At 36.3% G+C, this 13982-nt stretch overlaps 1 protein-coding gene across 3 annotated transcripts in view; it reads right to left on the bottom strand.

The window, feature by feature from the left end:
• The window catches only part of ANKIB1 (ankyrin repeat and IBR domain containing 1), a 142095-nt gene that overhangs the window by 59396 nt on the left and 68717 nt on the right, over positions 1-13982 (bottom strand). For all 3 annotated transcript variants that reach the window (XM_042966256.1, XM_007076713.3, XM_007076714.3), the window contains 2 exons: positions 10071-10253; positions 301-418 (listed from right to left, as the gene is read on the bottom strand). In XM_042966256.1, coding sequence (XP_042822190.1) covers positions 301-418; positions 10071-10253 — 301 coding nt within the window. The remainder of the gene's footprint in view (positions 1-300; positions 419-10070; positions 10254-13982) is intronic.

Below are 13982 nucleotides of genomic sequence, written 5' to 3'. Positions count from 1 at the left end.
ATCATGACCTAAGCCGAAGTCAGATGCTTAACCGGCTGAGCCATCCAGGTGCCCCTAAAAGCATGATTTTTAAAAACAAATTTCCCATTTCCCCTCTAGGATTTACAGGCAGTTTATACTTCAAAATATAGAATGTTCTGAAGATGGTGGATACTGCAGTAACCACTGCACAAAAAACAACTTAGGCTTGTTTAACAAACTATTTTGTTTTATACTGAAATAGTAAAATGGCTATATTTTAACTCTGAAAAGTTTCAAAAGGCACTCATGTTCTCAGAAGCATAAGACATTTTTCATTACCATGAGCTCGAAGTAAAGCTTCAGCAGTAAACAGTGGAGCCTGAAGCATGTCTGCAGTTTCCACAATAAGCATATCTTTCAATCTACGAAGATCTTGAGGCCTTAATCCTTCATATGGCTTTGAAAAGAAGAAAATCAAGTTAAATTGGCTGTTATACTCTTAGGAAATTCTAAATGCCTAGAAACAAAATTATATGATTATCATTTATTCAGTCTTCCTATTTCAGTTTGATAACTGAAGTTAAAAAGGTTCTATATGTTCTACAACTATGGACTTCAAACTACTCTTTCACAGGTCTTATTATAAAAGCTAGAAAGTGGAATGAATGCCAAGGTTCATGCACCTTATCTAAAATAAAGGTATCATACTATAATGACAAGACAAACTTACTTTATACCTTTGAAAGTTTGGATAATATAAAAATTAGAAATGAAAACCTTATAATACCACCACTGAGCAATAATCATTATTAAAGTTCTAAGTGTTTTTATCCAGTCTTTGCTTTTAGCAAATCAATTACGTGTAAATATGTGTTCAATGAGTTTATCCACTGAACCACAAAACATTTACACTTATTAAGATCCAACTTGGATTATTAGTGGTTTACATGATACTTATTAATTAATTTGGGGAGAAGTGACTATGCCATACTATTCAGAGCTCTTAGTCACAAACGTATTACCTCTGTTTATTCAAGTGTTCGTTAATGCTCCTTAGTTTTCATTATATAGGTACTATATCATATCAGGTTTTTAATTTTTTTGTTATCCTTTATCTTTTCTTTTAACAGAAAACAAAGAATAAAAATCACAAGTGTTTCACTATTCAGAAACAATTACTGTTTTTGCTATACTTGTTTCAAGTCCTTTAAAAATTTTTTTTAATGTTTATTTTTTTTGGCAAGAGAGCAGGCCCGCGAGTGTGCATGAGTGGGGGAGGAGCAGAGAGGGGAGACACAGAAACCGAAGCAGGCTCCAGGCTCCAAGCCGTCAGCACAGAGCCCTATGCAGGGCTTGAACCCACGAACTGTGAGGTCATGACCTGAGTCAAAGGATGACACTTAACTGAGCGTCCCTCAAGTCCTTTTTAAAACACAATGAAACAAAAGAAGCAAAACTTTATATAGTAGTCTCCCCTGCAAAACCTCATTGGTGGGGGAATGTGTGTTCCAAGACCCCCCACCATTGATCTGTGAAAACATGGATAGTACTGAACCCTACATATACTGTTTTTTTTCCTAGATATACATACCTATGATAAAGTTTAATTTATAAATTAGACATAATAAGAGATTAACATCAATAAAAAAGAACAATTGTAATACACTGTAATAGTGGTACGAATGTGGCTTCTCTCTCAAAATATGTTAATGGACTGTGCTCACACTTCTTGTGATGGTGTGAGATAGTTAAATAACTGCGTGATGAGATCAAGAGAGGTAAATAACATAAGCATTATGATACAGTGTTAGGCTACTACTGACCTTCTGAGGATATGTCAGAAGGAAGATCATTTGCTCTGGATTGTAGTTGACTGCAGGTAAATGAAACCTCAGAGACAAGGGGTGAGGGATTATATAAAAGTAAAATAATCTGTGACATGTTTTCCCCATTACATTTCCCTAACTCTCCTCATCCTTGCCTATGGAAATCACTATCATGAATTTGACATATGGTTGTCATAACATTATGGCATAACATTATATCACTAGGCAATTTCCTTTTATTTTCACTCAATATTGTTATTATTAATATTGATACACATGTATTCAAATCTTTTTTTATTATAAAAATTTTTTTAATGTTTATTTATTTTTGAGAGAGAGAGACAGAGCACAAGCAGGGGAGGAGCAGAGAGAGAGAGGGAGACACAGAAACCAAAGCAGGCTCCAGGCTCTGAGCTGTCAGCAAAGAGCCTGACGTGGGGCTCAAACTCACAAACCCTGAGATCATGACCTGAGCCGAAGTTGGACACTTAACTGACTGAGCCACCCAGGTGCCCCCATGTATTTCAATTCTTTAAACAGTTGTAACCAGATTACTACAGTAAACATAGACTAAAGGCCATAGCTTAAAAAGCAGTAGAAATTCCAAAGAACTGAGAATGTATTTTGGCAGCATGTATCACAGTCTCTAGAGAATTCTGGTTAATTAGCAAACCTCATCCATTTTAGCTGATTTACAGATATTTTAGAATAATATATTACCTTTATTTCTTGCTTCATTTTTTTGGTATCATGGAAACCATTTTACCAAGTCTTACTTAACCTCCTATGACTGCGATTCAATAGGGATAATTTTTCTCAGTTGACATGATAAACTTTCCTGATCCTTACAATCCCAACTATCATGTATAGTTTGCTTTTAAACTAATTTATGAACCACATTTTCCCCTGCAAAAACTTAAGAAATCCTTTTATGGTTAAATTTATTGTATTCACTCCAGTATAGAAGTTACACACTATGTAGAACATTACTTCTAAAAAATATATTCCAAGTTTATACTTGGGATTCCAGGTACCTTTCCTGCCTCAGCAATGAGAATGGATATTTCTCTCTCTCTCTCTCTCTCTCTCTCTCTCTCTCTCGTTTTTTTAGAAGAAGAGAGTGTGTGTGCATGATCAGAGGAGGGGCAGAGAGAGAGAGAGAGAGAGAGAGAAATTCCAAGCAGGTTCCACGCTCAGTGTGGAGCCCGATGTGGGGCTCAATCCCATGACCCTGGGATCATGACCTGAGCATGACCCTGGGATCATGACCTGAGCAGAAACCATTGGATGCTCAACTGATTGAGCCACCCAGGCACCCCAAGATTAGGTACCATTCTGCTTTCATTTATGTAATCCAAATAAATTTTGAGTACATGTATATTAAAAAAGAGAGACTATAAAGCAATCTGCATATATTAAGTTTAAAAAATGCATAGTTTTAAACTTAAAAATGTTACATTGGAAGAAAAATAGTTCTTGAAGGACAAAGATATACTGCCTTCATGGGCATGTGACATATTCACTCTGAATCTCTGCAACAGAACTATAATTAGGTCATGTGAAGCATTTCAATACATTGCTCAGTCCCAAGTGGGCACTAGCCCTCTCTTCTGCAAGAAGAATGAAAATGAAGGTGCCTTTCTCTTTCTTGTTGCAAAGATAAACTGCTTCTATTTTCAGATTAAACACAATCTAGCAATAACCTTCAAAGCAGTCAGTACTGATACATAGAAAGAAAACGGAAACTAATTTAAAAAGGAAGACAGTGAATAAAAGTACCTCTTTTGCATCAATGCATACTTTGCTACCAAAATACCACTGAAGAAACGCGAAAGAGCCCAACATACAAACTGTACCCCTTTGATATAAAGTATAAAGTGACAGTTATCTTCAAAAACTGTTTCAGAAAAAAACTATGACAAAGGATTTATGAAAGAAGAAATTTGTTTTTATGTTTTTCCACAATGAAAACAGCTTCCCCTTGACTATATAGGTAAAACATGCTTGTTGTTAAAAATGAAAAAAAAAAGGGGGGGGGTACTTATTTACTCAATTATATTGGTAATTGTTAAAATTTTAGAAGATGTGAAAGGCACTCAGGGAAAAAAGAGTATTTCCAATTTCTCTTAATATCAATCTCTCATTACCTGATCCATGAGCCTAGCCTAGAGGAGAAAGGGTAAAGAACAGCTAAAGAAAGTCTTTAGAATTCTAGGACCCTTCCCTTTGTTTTAGTTTCCTTGCTCCTTACTCAGCTGTTCTCCCCTGGGATTAAGACAAGGTCTACCCTGATCTGTACTTTGACCTAAGAGGAAGGCAGCTGCTCTCGCACAGTAGGTTAAACCAGCTAAGGCAATGTCCATCATACGGGTTCCATGCCAGAAAAACAGCCTGAGCCTTCCTGGGTTAGAAGACCTAGAGAGGAATTGGGAGAGGGGATTCTTCAGATGGCTTTCATAGCAACATATTGCTCAGTTTTCCCTTCATTTACTACATGTAGCCACACAAGCTACTCCTACAGAGCCTGACCCCTACCAGGCCCAATACCCACTAGTTTCTTTGTTCTGCCTTTCCAGATTTATATAAATTAAATACAGTCTTCCCAGCTATCACTCCAACACAACACCTTGTTTTTATGCCCCTATAGCAATTAGCACTCTCACAAACTGTGTTCATTTACTTTTTAAGCTTATTTGTGTGCATCTCTATTGATGCTGGAATATAAGCACCTAGAGGGCAGGGGTTTATCTTTGTTCCTCAATGTATCTCCAAGCTCCTAAAACAGTGTCTGGCAGAGTAGTCCCTCTGCCAGTTTTGTTGAATGTCCCTCAACAGTTTTGTTGAATGATGGGATGAAGAAGTAGATTTTATTCATTTGTAAACTAATCTGAAGGAAAGAACTTAATTAAAATGTGTCAAGAAGAAATTATAGAGATATAATATTATACACTGTTCAGATCATTAATTGAATCAAGAAACTTAGCTAGAAAAAACACTTCACCTTGGAACAGGAATCTTTTAAACTACCTAATTATATAGTTTAATACAACCACATAGTGGGTTGTATATAACTATTAGCATAGGCAGAATAATCCAAACACTGGTCAGGGTCAAAGTAGAAAGTATAAAAATGAATTTTGAAGAAAGCAATTTTGTTTGGTTTTATTTTTATCTTTTTTTTTAAGTTTATTTATTTTGAGAGAGACAGAGAGAGCGTGTGCATGTAGGCACGAGGGAGGGGCAGAGAGAGAGAGGAAGAGAGAGAATCCCAAGCAGGCTCCTCGCTGTCAGCATGGAGCCTGATGTGGGGTTTGATCATGCAGGGATTGATCTCACTAGCTGTGAGAAGATGACCTGAGCTGAAACCAAGACTTGGACACTTAACCGACTGAACCACCAAAGCATCCTGGTTTTATTTTTAAAATTGTTATGAAACACACATTACTTAAAGTTAACAATTTTAAAATGTATATTTCAGTGGCCTTAATACATTCAATAATGTTGTACAACTACCACATACATCTAATTCCCAAAATTCTCATCACCCCAAAAGAAAACCTCATACCCATTAAAGTAGTCACTCCCTAGTCCTTCCTCCTCTTCGGCCCTGGCAAACACTAGTGTGCTTTCTGTCTCTATGGATTTACCTATTCTGTATATTTCATATAAGTGGAGCTATTTAATATGTGACCTTTTGTGTCTGCCTCCTTTCACATAGCATGATGTTTCTGAGATTGATCCATATTGTAGAATGTATTAGTACTTCTTTCCTTTTTGTGACTAATATTCCATTGTATATGTATGTATACCTCACGATTTATCCATTCATCTGTTGATAGAGATTTGGTCTTCAACGTTTGGTTATTGTGAATAGTGCTGCTATAAACATTTGTGTATAGGTATTTGTTTGTGAACGTATTGTTTTTAAACATTATAAAATATCAGACAAAACGATCCTAATAAGGATTAAAAACAAAACTAGAAAACTAAAAAAAAACTGGGGCATATGATTACAATATTAACATTAAACAAATTCAGAAGCCACGGAGTAAGAAAAATTTACATCTCTGAATATCCTAAGTGAAAACAGAAAAATACACAAACTTTTCTTGGAAAGCATTAAGAACACACAAACCATCCAAAGAAAAAAACTCAAATGAACAATCAATTTACAGAATAGTCAAGTAAAAAAATTCAAACAGGTACCATTTGTCTAAACTAGCAAAAATAAAAACACTGATAATATGTAATGCTAGCAGAAATATGTGGAAAAGAATTCTCTAACATGCTACTAGAAGAAAATAAACTGATATAATCTTTTAGGACAGTCTAACAACATCTATTAAACTATAAAATATGTACATCTCATGATCCATCAAACCAATTTCTACAAATTTATAGGGAATATACTTTTAAAATATGTATATAAATGCAGTAACAATGATATATGATGACCATGATTATAACAGCATACATTTAGATAAAACATATAATGATTCAGGCACTGTTCTAAGTATTTACATGTATTAACTCATTTAAGCATCACTACAATTCTATGAAGTAGGGACCATTATTATCTCCATTTTAAGGAAAAAGAAACTGAAGCAGAGGAATAACTACTTAAGGCCACATAGTATGTCACTCATAGGACTAAAATATGAATCCAGTCAGCATGGCTTCAGATCCATGTTTCAAACCACAATAATGACACAACTAGATAAAAATATATACGAAATAAATAGATAAATATTCACTTTAGCCTGTTTTTAATATCAATATCTAAATTATTTAAATATTCATCAATAGGTAAGTGGTTAAAATGTGTAGATCATATTCTGATTTAGGAAAGATGGTCACGATATATTGCTAAGTTGAAAAAATATTTTAGAGTTGTGGAGGATGTGGAGAAAAAGAAACTCTCATGCAACTGTTTGTGGGAATGTAAATTGTTATAGCTACTGTGGAAAATAGCATGGATGTTCCTCAAAAAATTAAAAATAGAAATACTGTATTACCAAGTAGTTCCACTACTAAAGAACTCAAAAACACTAATTTGAAAAGATATATGCACCCCTATGTTTATTACAGCATTATTTACAATAGTCAAGATATGGAAGCAATCTAAGCATCCACTGATAGATGAATGGGTAAAGATGCGGTGTATACACACATACCTGATGGAATATCACTAAGCTGTACAAAAAGGATGAGATCTTGACATGTGCAACAACTGGATGGACATACAGGGTATTATGGCTAAGTGAAATAAGTCAGATAGAGACAAACAAATATATGATTTTACTTAAACATGGAACCTAAGAAAAACGAATGAATAAAAAAAAGAAGCAGAAACAGACACATACGTACAGAGAACTAATGGTTGCTAGAGGGAGGGATGGTGAAGGGGTGGGCAAAATGGGTGAAGGGGAGTGTGAGAAACGGGCTTCCAATTATGGAATAAATAAGTCATGGGAATAAAAGGTACACATTAATTTATTAGGGAATAAAATTAATGGTATTGTAATAGCATTGTATGGTGATATATGGTAGCTATATATTTGTGGTGACCACTGCATACCATATGAACTTGTTGAATTTTGTACAACTGAAACGAATGTAACACTATGTGCCAACTATACTTAAATTAAAAAAAATTTTTTACAGAAAAAAAATATTGTAGCAGAACTCAATGACCTTCCTTTTGCAATAAAAATTCTATGTTATACGTTTGTTTATATCATATGTATGTTTCTTAAACAAGACATACACACAAGAAATTGTTACCACTGTGGGGTAGAGTCAGGAAGGAGGAAATTTTTTACATTTTTTAGCAATAAATACTCATTATAAATTTTAAGAAATGCATGAAAATAGAAAAATAATAATAGTAAAAAAACTTATCCATACCATAATTAGCATTTTGGCATACTTCAATCTCAATATATACTAGTCTTTTCTATATAATGAGTATCAAACTGTTATGTAACTTTTTGTTAACTTAATAGTTTATTATAGTTACATTAAATTCATTTAGATCTTAAGTCCATTGATAATGAATACTATTATTTTTCTGATTTAATTATAAGTTAAGATAGTATCTTTGATAAAAAGCCTAAATATAGTCATAAATGTTTTTCAGTTTAATCACATTATTTTTAGAATATTACTGTTTAAATATTTTCTTCTGACTAAATTACATTAATTATTACAGTAATAGTATGTATATATGTATGTATGACTCAAGATGATAGATTATGAAAAGACAGACAGTATAGCAAATAGAGATGCTTCGGCTTGAAGTCCAAAGAATCGGTTTAGCTCACTTTGATCCTGGTAGGTTATTTTCTGGTTTATCTTCCTCATTTAAAAAAAGAAGGGGGGCATAACAGTTACTCAAGCTTACTGTGTGAATTTAACTACCATGTGAAAGTGTTTAGGACATTGGCCTCTCTTTCTATGTGTGACTTAACCTGAAAAAGCATTCCGATAAAATAACCTAATTTAAGAGACACAAAGGGTAAAAAAATATAAATTTCGTAATTCCAAGAAACTCAGTTCCTTTGGTAATCTGGAATACTGAAGCTCAAAATACTTAAGAAATACCATCTATGGATGTTCACTGTATAAGCAGTGTGTCAGACACTGAAAATACTCTGTTGAATAAGGCAGTTATGATTCTGGCCCTCATGGAGTTGACAATCTAATAGGAAAGAAGGGGAAAAAAAAGAATAAATACATAAACAAAATCATTACAGCATGTGATGAGTGTTATAAAAAGTAGGGTGTTATGGTAAAGAATAATGGAAGGAGAGGGACCTATTTGGGAAAGAATAGCCCAAGATTGCCTCTCTGAAGAACTACTGAGCCAGCCAAAAGAAAAACTGGGAGATTTCTGATATAGAAAAGAGCAAATGCAAAAACCTTACTGTAGTCTAGGTATTATAATTAGAGCAAAATATGCTGGGAAGAAAGGTTTGAGATGATGTTGGGATAGGTAGTAGTGAGACCATAAGGTTTTATATCTGAGAGAATAGTTTGGATTTTATTGCAAGTACAATGAAAAGTCACTAAGTAATTTAAGAGATTTATATAATCTAATTTAAGTTTTAAAATGTCTTTCCAGCTTATGTGTACAAAATGGATTCTAGGGGGACCAAAACAGTAGGAAGGAGGTCAGTTAGGAAACTGTTACAGTACCTCAGATGAGAGGTTCGGGTGGAGAGGGCCTGGGGAGGTAGGAGTAGAGACTAGGAGGAGTAAATGGATCTAGGTTATACTCTTGGAGGTAAAATTGACAACATTCTCAGATTGTTTGGATATAAGGACAAATGAGGAACTGAAACGCTTGCCCATTTATGTTTAAGCAATTCAGTGGAGGGAGGTAATGTTTATTGAAACAAGAAAGACTTAAAGGAAAACCAAAGAACAATGTCCCTGAAGCTAAGGGAAGAATGCTTCACTAAGAAGGGAATGGTCAATTGTGTCAAGTGCTGCAGAGGAATTCAAGTAAGAGTGGGAGAGAACAGTACCCACTGGATTTGGCAAAATGGCAACTCTTGATATCCATGACAAATGCACTTCCAACAAAATAGAAAGGAGGAAAGTCACGCTGCAAGAGGCTCAGAGATATGGGGCTACAACTGAAGGGGGAGAGGGAAAAAAGTGGTCAATGGAGTGACTGTTTTGCTGTTTTTGTTTTGTTTTGTTTTTAAGATAAAAGTTAGCAAAGCATGTTTGTTGATAAGAGCAACCTAGAAGACAGGAAGGACTGAGGAACAGGAGAACTGCAGTTTTAGAACAGTAGAAATGGTTAGGAGTTCATATTACACATTAGCATCTCTACTTAAATATAAGTAAACATATATACATATTTTAGAGGACAGTTACCACCTCCAGGTTTTCTAGATGTATTTTTATACTTATGGCTATAGAACATTTTTTTTTTAATGTTTATTTATTTTTGACAGGGAGAGAGAGACAGAGCATGAGCGGGGGAGGGGCAAAGAGAGAGGGAGATACAGAATGCAAAGCAGGCTCCAGGCTCTGAGCTGTCAGCACAGAGCCCAACATGGGGCTCGAACCCACAGACCACGAGATTATGACCTGAGCCGAAGTCAGACACTCAACCAACTGAGCCACCCAGGTGCCCCTACTTATGGCTATACAGATGAAATGGTGTTAAGCATATTGCAGAGAAGACCACACAAACTGGATTTTAAAGTAAAAAATAAAATTTAATATAAAATCCATATCATTTATTTAAAAAAAAAAACAACACCTTACCTCTCGTTTGTCTAACGCAGCATATTCAGCTTCTATTTCTTCAGCTTCAGGATCTCGTGAGAATACCATTTGTGATTCCAGATTGAGGGCCAAATCTTTGTGGTGCTGCTTTTCAGCACAATCACAAGGAGTATCTTTATTCTCATTCTCAGCAAACAAGTCTCCTCCGTGTTTTACTAAAAGCTAAAAAAGATTTTTTCAAAAACTTGCAACCACAGATTTAAACAGGTTACTTCATGCTACGTATTTGAAAAAATTAACAATATAATGAAGTGTAACAAAAATACAACAGTATGTACTTGAAATAACAATAAAAATTTAGATACCAGTGACTTTTTAAAAAAATATTTTTAATGTTTAGTTATTTTTGATAGAGAAACAGTGCGAGCAGGGGAGGGGCAGAGAGAGAGAGAGAGAGAGAGAGAGAGAGAGAGAGAGAGACAGACAGACAGACGCAGAATCAGAAGCAGGCTCCAGGCTGTCAGCACAGAGCCCGATGTGGGGCTCAAACTCACAGACCACGAGCTCATTACCTGAGCTGAAGTTGGACACTCAACCCACTGAGCCACCCAGGTGTCCCAATACCAGTGACTTCTGATTTTAAAATGGTAATTCTTGTTTATTAGCATTTAAAAAAAATGTTTACTTTTGTGTGTGAGAGAGAAAGAGAGAAAGGGAGGAGACAGAGACTGGGTGGGGAAGGGGCAGAGAGAGAGAGAGAGAGAGAGAGAGCGAGCAAGAGAGAGGGAGACAGAATCTGAAGCAGGCAGAAAATCCAAAGCAGGCTCTGCTGTCAGCGTAAGAGCTTGATGCAGGGCTCGAACCCATAAACCATGAAATCATGACCTGAACTGAAACCAAGAGTAAGACACTTAACTGACTAAGCCACCCAGGAGACCCAAACAATCTTTCAATTTTTAAAAAATATTTTATTATTTTATTATTTTTAAGAGAGACAGTGCGAGCAGGGGTGAGGCAGAGAGAGGGGAGACACAGAATCCAAAGCAGCTCCAGGCTCTGAGCCGTCAGCACAGAGCCCAGAACGGGGCCCGAACCCACAAGCTGTGAGATCATGACCTGAGCCAAAGTCAGACGCTCAACCAACTGAGCCACCCAGGTACCCCTACAATCTTTCAATTTTTAAAGGTAGGATTTCATTCCAAGAAATCTCACCTTAAAAATACATGGAAAAGGGCACCTGGGTGGCTCAGTCAGTTGAGTATCCAACTTTGGCTCAGGTCATGATCTCACAGTTTGTGAGTCTGAGCCCTACATCAGACTCACTGTTGTCAGCGCAGAACCTGTTTCAGATCCTCTGCCCCCTCTCTCTGCCCCTCCCTAGCTTGCTCTCTCTCAAAAATAAATACACATTGGGGCGCCTGGGTGGCTCGGTCGGTTAAGCGTCCAACTTCGGCTCAGGTCATGATCTCATGGTTCGAGCCCCGCGTCGGGCTCTGTGCTGACCGCTCAGAGCCTGGAGCCTGTATCAGATTCTGTGTCTCCCTCTCTCTCTGCCCCTCCCCTGTTCATGCTCTGTCTCTCTCTGTCTCAAAAATAAATAAACGTTAAAAATAAATAAATAAATAAATAAATAAATAAATAAATAAATACACATAAAAAAATACATGTAATAGTGGCTTATTTATTACTATTGAGGTTTCTGACAGTTTTGCAGAAGTTAAATATGTTGTTACTAGAGGCTATAGGTTCAAATTTCCCCATTATGTCTACAGAAACGTTAGGAAGGACATTATGCAATGAGGACCATAATCTAGGACGCAATCTACCCTAAAGGACAGCCTGACAATTAGTCATGGAGCTGATTCTTTTATAGAATTCAGTCATGATCATAATAACATAGTAACGGCCACCATTTATTGAGTGTCTTCTAAGTTCCAAGCCTGATGTTAAGTAATTCAAGTACACATTCTTATTTAATATTAACAACCCCAGGGATATTATAATGTCTCAGAAAAGTTAGGTAACTTGACCAAAGTTACCCACCTGGCAAGCAAGAGAACTGGGATTCAGACAAAAGTTTGACCAATTTCTTATAACCATAATTGGATATTGTACAGACACACAGAACAGGCTGATCACGTAAATTAAAAGAAGTCAAATACATCCTGGGTCCACCATCAAGTTCTACCTAGATCTTACTTATGATCTAAAAGTGAATAGTGTTTAGGTTTTATGGCATTTCATAAAAAAGGTAGCTTCTTCCCATTTTCTTCCATATAATTTTACCTTCTCTCCCTACAACAAACATTCAGATCTTCCTATAAAGTTTCTTTATTGCTTTTGGAACTGGAATCCTTATGATTCCTCTATAGCCATCCCAAGAGGCCTGAGAACACAAAGGACTTATATCAATGCCGGGCCTGAAAGCTATGGGCTAACTTGACAAGCCCAATGGATATGACCTTCAGTTTCTTGCTCTAGGCTGAAGGTATACCTCAGAGCTAAAATGGTTTAAAAAAATTGTTTTTAATTGTTAAAAACAAGCATAGAAATAAATCAGGAAGAATACAGCTTATGGCCACAAAGCTTAAAGTATTTACTCTTTACATCTGGCCCTTCAAAAAAAATTGTTAAGCATATCTCTAAGCAGTCACTGCTGTAGCCACCTTCTAGAGCCTGCTATTTAGCACCTAGAACCTTCCTAGTCAAAGTATCAACTGGGAGTTTGTTAGAAATGCTGAATCTCAGCCTTAACTACCCAAATCCCTTCCACTCCAGTCCTCTGAATCAGAATCTGATTCTGATGTCCAAAAGATTCTTAAGCACATAAAAGTCTGATAAGCAGTGACCCTAGACTATCACCTATGTGTCTGTGGAAATGGATGTATTTACATTTTATAATATACTCAATACTGGGGACTTGTAGTAAGTCCAGAGACTTATCATACCTATAGTACAGTCTATTACTATTTTTTAGCTTTTCTGCTTCACAGGGTACCCAATCCTAACAATTAACTATTTGCTTCTGATTGCTATTGCACTAAGAGAGCCGACTTTATTTTCTGTTTTTATATTCAGAGTAGTCGGAAAATGATTTCTAAAATGAACACTGGGAAAGCTTTCAAAGCCATGATGTATGTGATTTACTTTCACAACAGATATTACCACAGAAGAGATTTAAATATTAGCCAATAAGATAAATCATCTTTAACTTAATGCCCCAGTCCTTAACAAAAGCAAAGACAACAAAATTTAAGAGGTTACGCCATTCCAGAATACTGCTGTGGGGAACCTTCTTAAGAGGATATACTGGAGTGTAGAGTGCATTCCTTGGGGTTAAAAAAAAATGGGGAGGGGGGTGGCACCTGGGTGGCTCAGTTAGTTAAGCGTCCAACTTCGGCTCAGGTCACGATGTCAAGGTTCTTGGGTTTAAGTCCTGGTCAGGCTCTGTGCTGACAGCTCAGAACCTGGAGCCTGCTTTGGATTCTGTGTCTCCCTCTCTCTGCCCCTCACCTGCTTGCACTGTCTCTCTCAAAATAAATCAATATTAAAAAAATTTTTTTTAATTAAAAAAATGGGTGTGTGAAGAGGGAATGTGTGAGAAGCCATCGTTGAGAATCACTGCTGAACATATTTAGAACTTGGATAAGATTTCTTGCCTTCATTGGTAATCTATCTTCAAAAGGGGTCCCCAAATGACTGGAGTGGAGGCAAGGGGACTACAAAGAACTATATCTCATTGCTGCAATTGGCACCTGTAGAGAAATTCATAATCGGTGATAAAATGTAGGGTCCATTTTTGTAGCCATTTGTTTTGGCAAGTTAAGTCAGCATGTATGTACCTTTGGTATAGAAGCTAGTTAACAGCAGTACTGCTTGACACTGGAGCAGTACTTAAACAGTATTCCAGCTTGGGGTGCCTGGGTGGCCCAGTTGGTTAAGCGTCCGACT

The sequence above is a fragment of the Panthera tigris genome, chromosome A2 (assembly GCF_018350195.1).
Source record: "Panthera tigris isolate Pti1 chromosome A2, P.tigris_Pti1_mat1.1, whole genome shotgun sequence".
Taxonomy (NCBI): domain Eukaryota; kingdom Metazoa; phylum Chordata; class Mammalia; order Carnivora; family Felidae; genus Panthera; species Panthera tigris.
The sequence above is the reverse complement of the archived record's forward strand: the minus strand, read 5'-3'. Positions and strand labels throughout refer to the sequence as shown.